This window comes from Andrographis paniculata, unplaced genomic scaffold (assembly GCF_009805555.1).
Source record: "Andrographis paniculata isolate CXL003 unplaced genomic scaffold, ASM980555v1 Contig9END, whole genome shotgun sequence".
Taxonomy (NCBI): domain Eukaryota; kingdom Viridiplantae; phylum Streptophyta; class Magnoliopsida; order Lamiales; family Acanthaceae; genus Andrographis; species Andrographis paniculata.
The window spans coordinates 4,980,152-4,990,223 of NW_026137639.1; the positions used below are offsets into that span (position 1 = coordinate 4,980,152).

The 10,072-nt window shown below is 31.2% G+C and overlaps 1 protein-coding gene across 1 annotated transcript; it reads right to left on the minus strand.

Annotated features, from left to right (window-relative positions):
* Window positions 1–293: 293 nt before the first annotated feature.
* LOC127244120 (uncharacterized) lies at window positions 294–2,400 on the minus strand. Its single transcript, XM_051264457.1, has 8 exons — window positions 2,175–2,400; window positions 1,959–2,092; window positions 1,737–1,812; window positions 1,444–1,643; window positions 1,232–1,299; window positions 591–1,052; window positions 372–451; window positions 294–304 (listed from the first exon to the last, which is right to left on the minus strand). The coding sequence occupies exons 1-8, from the start codon at window positions 2,398–2,400 to the stop codon at window positions 294–296; spliced, it is 1,257 nt and encodes a 418-aa protein (XP_051120414.1).
* Window positions 2,401–10,072: the final 7,672 nt, after the last annotated feature.

A 10,072-nucleotide genomic window follows, 5' to 3' on the forward strand; every position in this document is an offset into this window, starting at 1 on the left:
TAAACATAATCATTTTTTAAAATATATAACATTAAAGAACATAACCACGGTGGGTGCATGCCTCAAACGGTTAACCTCTCGAACTGATGATGAAATTTTGTTTGCAATTCCACCGTATACGACAAAATATTAGACAATACCACATGCACTCCATAAATCCTAGAATATGTCAAAAATATAACAATGCAAATATCTCCATCCCAACATAACAATGCATATATCTCCATCACAATGAATAACTATAACAAAGACTCTTTATAGATGGTCTGGAGTCCCACCCTGTGCATAAGTCTTTAAAGATGCACTGCATGAAAGACCAACAACATGAATGTTAAATGTCAGATTTTTAACAAAAAAAAATAGCAACTAACTTTCATCTAGATAAAGATTCCAAAGCCTAAGATTGTTACATTGAAACCCAACACCAAATTTCCACCATTCTGGCCATCTCCTAAAATTAAACAATCTTTATTAGTTAAATTAAATTCAAGCAACCTCAAGTTGTTACATATAAATAAAAATTAGAAATAAAATTTTATAAAATATTTAAATTATGTTTATGTTAAACATTTATACTTACCATTCAATACCTTGTGGAGTATCGTGGAGCTTCAAAACCATTTCCATCTTCTGATCGATCATAGTATGAATATCCTTCTCTAAATGAACCTCTTTGATATACCCAGTAATAAGGATGATGATATGCATTTGGTTGGTCCCACTCTTGTCTCCCCAATTTATTACTGGAACTCGAATTGTGGGAAGAATCTTCATAGGAATAACCTATATTCAAATCTTGCATATGTTCGTGAACTCCAGAATATCTCCTAGTATCTGAAAAATTTGAAGCATCGGCTTCACTTGAAAATTCTGTTAAACTATTTAGAAAATCTCTTTGAGCTTCTATCCTAGGACGATATCCATGATCAGTGTCTTGGGTAGCATAATAATTTTCATTTCCTTGAGTCCATCCCATATCACTTGAATATCGGCTATCTCTATAGCTCCCGCTATCACCACCATTATCGGCACCACCACCACCACCACCACCACTACCATCATCACCATCATCATCATCATCATCATCATTGCTATTATTCTAATCTTCACCTTTAGTTGTTGAAGGTGAAGATTCCACTATGATTGTTTTTTTTTCTTGCTCATATTTTTATTTTCTGATTTTTTCTTTTTGGCTTTTTTTTTTCCATCGGCTATAAACTGAGATAAAAACATATCGCTGTCATCATCGTTACGCTGACTGTCAATTCCATCTCCACTTTCATCAATAGCCTCATCCAACTAATTCAAATCACTATCATGAATAAGTGGAGATTCATTTTCTCTAACCTATTCATCTAAAATATCATTTTCATCAAAAATATGATTCAAATCAATCGGGTCATAGAAATTGTCTGTGTCTGTCCTTTGCTTAAAATTTTTCACCCGAAGACGCATGTTGTAGTGGACATAGACTAGCTTATGCAGTTTCTCAATAGCTAATCTATTCCGAAGTTTAGTATGGATCAAAGACCACGTACTCCAATTGCGCTCACAACTAGATGATGTGCATGTTTGACTCAAAACTTTTAATACAATTTTCCGTAAATTAGGGGCTTCATCACCATACACATTCCACCAGTCAGCTATTAAAAATGGTAAAAAAATAATAATAATAATGCACGATATTATAACATATTAAAAATACATAATTGAATGATAAGTTTTATAATGCATACCTGGTAAAGATGTAGCTACAGCTCTAATAGCAAGTGCACTTCCAAATTCTCCAATTTTGTTAACAAATGTATTTATCTATAAACAATATAATGTAAAATTATTAGAAATCAATATATATATATATATGTTTCTATAAAAATGCACAAATATATATATATATATATTTCTTGAAACCTCAAAAAATTATTTGAAATATTAGTTCTAACTTTCACACATTTTACCTTATTCATAGTCTTTACTTGTATATCCAAATTTGGCTCGAGTCTTATAATAACTTTTTTTACTCCGTTTCGAACCTCCGATGAATCAAATTCACAAGTGCCAGAGTATTGAAGACTAGGATTTAAAAAATAAGCTGTATCAAATATATTTAGAATTAGAAAATAAAATAAATGATTACTACAATGTAAAAAAAAAAAAAAAAACAAAACAATTACCTGCAGCATGCAAATCTTGATGCAATTGGTTATACCATCTTTCATCGATGATATCCCAATATTGTTGAAAATCTTTCACAGCGGTTTTAATTGTCATTTTTGCCCTATCCATTGCCTCGTAAATGATAGGTAGTGTAGGGTTTTTATCTTGATCAACTACTTTTAAAACCTTCACCAAAGGTTCCATGACCCCTACCCATTTCCAAAATCTTTCATTCAGAATCATGTCTGATATATCTCCAGCTTCATGTCTTCTTCTCAAAGTATTATTGTACTCAACTCATTCTCTAAAAGTACACATTCTTTTCAAGTCAGTTGCGTATCTCAGAAAACTTTCCATTGCAACAAGCTCAATTGCAAATCTTGTTATGCCTGGTCGCAACAGGTCTCGACCATTCGTATATGTTTTCATCAAATTGACCACTTTATCACTGTTGTATATAAATCCTGTAATTCTTCTGGCTTCTTTTATCGTATCCTTCACCGACAATATATCACGATCTCTTCTAACATCAAATCAATGCAATGCGCAACGTATGGAGACCAAAAAATGTGCTTTCTTTTCCTCATCAATTTTTTCCCAGCAGGATTCATACTAGCTTCACTATCAGTTACTATTTGTACAATATTGTCAACCCCTACTGAATCCACAACCTTGTCCATTAGGGTGTAGACAAAGTCTGAAGTCTTTACCTTATTCGTACAGTCGAACGAACTGTGATATATCATATCTCTGTCACAGTACACCATAAAATTTATGATTTGATGTTTTGTGCGAGTACTCCAACCATCGCACATAATTGTACATCCCTGTGTTTTCCATTTCTGCTTTAAAGAATCAACATATTGTACAACTTCTTACATCTCCTCGTTCAAATATCACTCCCAATTTGCTTACCAGTAGGCCCTTTAACTCTAGGTCCAACGGATGTAATCGTGTCAATCATTGTTTGATAATAAGGACCACTATCGGCAGCGTGAAATGGTATAGCATTAAAATGAATAAATTTCGAAATTGCTCTACCCACCTTTTTCGCATTATCTTTTGAAAAAAATACTTTTCAAAGGCTTATTCTTCGATTGAAACATGTATGGATCAAGCTTTTTTTTATGCAAACCTTCTGTCTTTCTCGTAGAGCTTTCGAAAAAATTTCTTTTAGCTTATTTTGTATTCGAACTGCTCCCTCCTACAAAGATAAAATAAAAATATGATTAAATATAGTTGTCATTTCAAAATAAATATACTAATATTAAACGTATTTTTTATAAAATTCAATAAATATACCTGCTTTATAATTCAAGCTTGGTAGATCTCCGGATACAGAATGTCTACGCTGCTGCTCTATAAATTTCATATTTCTGCTTTCAGACATTGCTCTTTTTAATTGTTTTCTTTCAAGAGCATCTACCTCATCTTCATTTATTTCAAAAATTTCATCTTCTTCCTCGTCAGAATCATCTTCCAAACGAAGGGAATTATGCAATGCTTCTAATTTTTTTTTATTTGCTGCTCGCATACTTTTTCCTTGGATCAAGTATTGTTTTAGTAACTCTCTTATTTCTTTTGGAGCTCTCTTACATGCTTCAACTTGACCTGTAACATGTGCTATATGTTGTTTCATCATAGTAATCCCACCGTGAATAATTTTTCCACAATAATTGCATTTTGCTTGCTTTCTATCGTTACTTATAGGAGTAGCGTGATCCCAACCAATATCTTTATGTGGTATCATTTTACATAAACTCTGTAATTGAATACTAAAATTGTTAAAATATTTATAAGTAGTAATTTATTAGTTAATTGGACAAATTATACATATTATTTTATTAATAAATCAAATTTATAAAAAAATTTAACTTAAATAACTAATTCGTAAAACTTAGACTTAGAATATATATTTATTAAATTTATATATATAAAAACAAAGTTAATTTTAATAAAACTTACTTTATATAGATTAAATAAAATTAAATACAATCCAAAATAATTAAACTTATCAATTAAATAAATAAATCAATCAAAATAATTCAACATTAATTTCAATCCAAAAATTAAGGAACAAAATTATATAAAAACTATATTTAAAAAAATTAAATTAATTAAAGTAATAATATATATAATTACGGCAGTCTTTCTTCCACCGGTCCTTCTTCCACCGGTCCTTCTTCCACGGCATTCTTCCTCCCCAAGCGTTCTTCCTCCCCAAAAATTTACGAAGTAACTTTTTTTCTACACAATGCCAACAATTTTTCTTCAATAGCCGAAATTTTTTCTCAAATCCTTCTGCCACATAGAAGATTGCTAAAACCCACATTCCCAACACTGTAAATACCTAAAACTTACCTTGTCCACCACCAGAAACTGGGAGTAGAAACCAGAGTATTTTTCGTCACTCGTAGAAACCAGAGTAGAAACCAAAGCCACCAGCTGAGAGAAGAGAGAAAGTAGGAGTATTTTTTCGTCACTCGTCACCGCCAGGAAGGAGAGAACAGAGAAAGTAGGTAAAGAATCAGTGAGAATTAAATTTTGGATAGGATTTGTATATATTTAAAAAATCTTAAGAGAAATATTCAATTTTTCGGTTGAACCGGAACGGTCCTGTTCCGGATCGGCCGAGTCGGACCGGACTCGGCCGATCCGGCGAACCATGCTAGTGACCAGTTTGAATGAGTTGTAACTGTTAATTATTAAATTACAACCCCTGCTTCTGAATTCTTAGTTTTAAACTAATTTTGTGTTCAACTTTGAGCTTAAATTTTATCGTCAATAAAATTAGTTGCTGAGATTAATTATTTAGTTGCTAGCTAGGTAGATCAGATCAACTTTAGTTTAGTTTGCTGCAACTGTGCATTATAATATTATTCTATTGCAAGTTTGTTGTCCTTGTAATTGTCGACAATCAACACCAAGAGAGTGTTTGGTATAAAAAAAGAAAAAAATAAATAAAGATAGAGAAATAAAACTAATATTATTTATTTTAGTCAAAAAATCAAATTTGAGAATTAAATAATTTTTTTTTCTTTACTAAAAATACATAATGAGAAATATCAATGTGTTTATTTATTCTTTTTTCTTATTATTTAAGTGTAGGATTTAATTTTTATAATTTATTTTAAATTACATTATTCATATATTACAAAATATAGGATCTAATTTATATATATATATATCTTTTGAAGTATACTAATGTGATCTTAAAACACGTCATATCTAATTTATTATTAAAAATAAAAAGCAATCAACAATATTTTTTAATGGACTGTGACTCATTTTATCCAAATTCTTAAGTTTTTCTTTTTATTTTTTTAATTTTTTTAAAACTAAATTATATATTTTATCAAAAAAAATTATTATTGTCTTTTTTTTTCTATAATTATATTTTTTACTATTTTCATTCTTTTTACAAAATGCACCATAAAAGTAAGATAATTTAAATACAAATAATTTGAATAATATTACTAACCTATATATATATATATAATACGATCCACAGGTTTTTATTATTTTAAAAATCCTTTTGTATTTTTTTATATTTTTTAATAATTCTAAAATTAATTTAATATTTCAGAATTCTCATTTAAATTTGTAATTAGTGATAATTATAATCGTAATTAATAAAATAAAAAATATGTTATTACATTTTCTAATTGTCTATATTCTATATATATGACATCGGTAAGTCTTACAATATCTCTTTTGTCATTTTCTTTTAATTTTTTAAATAAATTAATTTGTATTAATTACTCTTTATTAATACTTCATAATTAATTCTTTTGCATTTTATCTTCAAATGTTTTATATACAAGGTAATATATAGTTTAGAAAAATTGCCACGACTCTCAAGTTATTAAAAATGAAGTTCGTTCTTCGACTCGAATTTTACTATAAAACAAAAGACTATTTAATTTTTATTTAAAATGCTTTTAATTATATGATAAAATTGATAGTAAATTAAGTATTAATGAAAGGGAAAATAATCCTTTAACATTAATAATACTTCAATATTACTTAATTCACCTATAAGGGGGATATTAACAATCCTCAATTATGGTATTATTATATCAGATTTTATTTTATCTCATATTATATAATATATAGTTACATATTAGATTAGATAAAATAATATTATTCATTCTAATCACCTAAAGTAAAAACATCCTGATAGTATTATTATCATCAACTTCAAAAGAAAGTGTTATTAATTCTTGTTAATAATAATTAAATAAAAGAGTTGAATATCTATAATGTCGAGATTTGTTAATGATTGTTAGGAGTTGATAACTTGGAGCAGTGAAGCCATTTATATTTTTTAACGATCATTGAAAAATATAATTGATGATTTATTCTTTTTATTTGTGCAAACAATGGATTCTCATTGTCTAAAGTTCAATGTCCACGTTATAATAGAGCTTCTAATATGGGATTTTGTTCGGTGCTACATAAAAAAATTTCAAGAGGTCACTCATTCTAGTGCTACTATTGTTCAAACACACTTAACTTCTAATATAATTTGGTGCACACTTAAACATAAAAAATATAAATTTAGTGGACAAAGTGAGTATATTAAATTATTAAAATATATATACAGGGTAAATTATATAACACATTCTTCTATTTTAGTATAAATTCACAAAACAACTCATATTTTATTATTTATTGCGTGAAATTTCAACGGATGGTATCATCTTGAAGAATAATTCTTTGTAGCATTGTTTTGATCCCCCGAGTATGCCCGATGTAGTTATAGATATTCTTATTCTCGAATGTACTAATATACCGTTTAATCTTTACGATAAAAAAAGTATAAACAAAAGCGTCTCTTCATCCAAAGCTGATCTTTGATTGTAATTAAATTCACATTTATTCATGAATTTTTAAACAAATAAAAAGATAAATATTTTAAATAATAGTTTTGATAGAAAATAGGGAAAATTGCAAAAAATGTATTGTATGTAGTCCAAATATCATTTTCGGATACTTTTTGTCACTTTCATATTTTAGGATAATATGTGTAATTAGGACATAATTTTTTCCCTCCGCTGCCGGAAATACGCACGTGACCGTCACGTGCGTCTTTGTGGCGTTTCCAGCGCAGACGTGGACATCGCCGGTAATGTGTTGTCGTTTGCGTGGATGTCAGAGAGGCGATGTGCAATTTCAAATTATTTTTTAAAAAATTTATTTATGTTTTTAAAAAATCAATTTGGCCCGATTGGAACAAATTGATAATAAAACCCTAGATCAATTACAGACATATCGTAATCAAATGCCTCATTCTTCCACACATTGAATTGAACATTTTCATCCCAAATCAAACCCACCATCGCAATTTTGAATTGAACCAATAATTCCACCTATCAATCACACCCACATGCGTCCACAGGCGACCCCCGTCGTACGCTGTCCCCGCCGTCACCCGTCGATGCACTGATGGAGAATTCCCATCAAAGTTCAAGTGAGTTAAAATTTTGAAATAATTGTTTTTTTCTTTTTTTTTTTTAAGTTCACAATGAGTTTCGGTGATGATATTCTGCTTCAGTCATGGAGCTTAGAACAAGTTTTTGTTCTGAAATTTTGTAGATTTATTTTTGTTTCTAAAATTTTTTGTATTTAAACAAATGAACAAGCGAAGGTGGAATCTCGTCGTCGGCACCTTCAAATTTGGAGTGCTACTTTGAAATGAAGTTGTAATGTACACTTCGTGGACAGTGGATAATTCTGGAAGAAAATTCAATTGTTGTTCGAAATCAAAGGTATCGAATTTTTTGAACCACTGTAATTTTGATATTACACACACTCATTTTTGTTTGTTTGTCATACATGTAGAGAGGAACACAATCGGGGTGTGGATTTTTTCGGTAGAAAGATCCGCCAATGTACAGTTGAGCGAAAGCTATAATCCTGGCCTTATTGAAGAAGTTGAATGATCAGAATGCTGAAATTAAGCTATTGAAGCAACAAGTTTCCAAGATCAACGATTGGGATGCTGAAATCATATCACTGAAACAAGAAGTTAGAAAATTAAAATTAAAATTTACGATTGTTGTAGGTTGTCATCATGTTATTATTTTATATATTTGGATGAAGTAGAAAATATGGATGATTGTACCATGTTACCGTAGGATCTTTATATTTTCAAGTTGTTGTATGACACAACCCAAGTAACTAAACTCTACTAATCGAAACTTAAAACTAAATTCGAATGAAAACTAAGTAAAAAAAATATATTACCAGTGTCCTATTCGTCAATCGATCGGATGTGAGCCCAAGCGTTGCCTAGACCCAACACCTCTAAACCAATGGAGATTCGAACAATTTGGCTAGAAACTCCGGTCGGTTTCGGAAGTCACGAAGTTCTATTGAACTTTGTGACTAAGGAAATTATTATGGGCATAATTATACGCGGTCGGGCTGTGTCAATTTGGTATCAGAGCGCGGTTTTATCAGAATTCTTATTCTGGTAGTATTAGTAGTCTTACTTTGTTAAGATTTTTTTTCTAATAGCAATATCATTGTTGGGCAAAAAAAATACTGCAAAAAAAAATCCGAAAAAAAAATACTGCAGAAAAAAAAGAAAAAGAAATACTGCAGAAAAATAAAAAAATAAAATAAAATTACTACAGCAGAAAAAAGAAGAAGCTATTTGAAATATATTTTGATTTTAAGTATTGTATTCACTTGTTTATTTGTGGATATCGGTTTTCTTGCGGTTGTGCTTTCATTGTTGGTTCGTTGCTATTGTTGAGTTTGGCTTCTTGGGGTACACTCATCAATTTATATTGGCTATAGTTCGTGAAGTTTAGTTGGCTAAAACTCGAGGGGCTTACCAAGGACCGTGAAATTTGAGCACGTGTGTAAGACAGAGAGGTACATTATGTGGGTATACATGAGAGGGTGAGGAAATCATTTATCTAATCATCTATATATATATTTCCACTATATCTTTCTATGGCAGGTGAGAAAAGTGACGAGGAACATGATATGGCACCCGCATCAAGCTTTGACCCCAAAATGTTCGTGAAGGATATAATGGTGGATGTACAAAGAGTACTCCGACATAAGGTTGAGGGGCTCCATGCCCAAATAAATAAGTTGGAAACATCAAGGGTAGAAGGGAATGCAGCCCCTCCATGCCCGCATAATGGCATTCCACCTTTAGGACGACGAAATCCCGGGAATGCTCCAAGGCATGAACGAGTTTGTGATCTTCTAGAAGATGATCGTGACATGACTGAGTATAATGGAGAAGTAGAGGGCAATGTTCCCTTTTGAGCACGATGAGGGGCACATAGGAGAGATGACAATGATCCAATTCGCTCCATGAAATTCTAAATCCCAGCATTCTATGGGAAATATGATTTAGAAGCATATCTTGATTAGGAGCAGAAGATTGAGTTGATCTTCGATTGTCAAGATATGGATGGTCCACAAAAAGTCCGAGTTGCGGTCTTCAAGTTCAAAGATTATGCCATTCATTGGTGCGACAATACTTGCCTCAATCGGAGGCGAGGTGGAGCACCGATGATTCAAACATGGGAGGAGTTGACACGTGTCATGCAAGCTAAATTTGTGACGAGTTCGTATACATAAGAATTGCATGTTCGACTGAAATTGATGAAGCAAGGAAATAGGACAGTCGATGAGTTCTACAAGGATTTGGAGTTGACTCTAATGCCGGCTGATGTTCGAGAGAGTCAACAAGCCACGGTAGCGAGGATCTTGACTTGGCTGAATCGAGACATTGCTGACAAAGTGGGATTGTATCGTTTTGATGATATTGATGAATTGGTGGAACGTGCTATTACAATTGAGAAGCAATTGAAGCGTAAGGGCAAACATAAAACATTTGGTACGAAGCCTTTCACATCAAATTATACCAAGAAGGATGACAAATCCC

Bases quoted from the DNA above. Each gene is read 5' to 3' on its own strand.
- LOC127244120 (XM_051264457.1), bottom strand. From the start codon at position 2,400: ATGATTCTGAATGAAAGATTTTGGAAATGGGTAGGGGTCATGGAACCT. The intron at 1,813-1,958 runs GTAAAATGTGTG...TATTGTTTATAG, and splicing joins AAGTAAAGACTATGAATAAG to ATAAATACATTTGTTAACAA. The intron at 1,300-1,443 runs GTGAAAAATTTT...GATTTGAATTAG, and splicing joins ACTACAACATGCGTCTTCGG to TTGGATGAGGCTATTGATGA.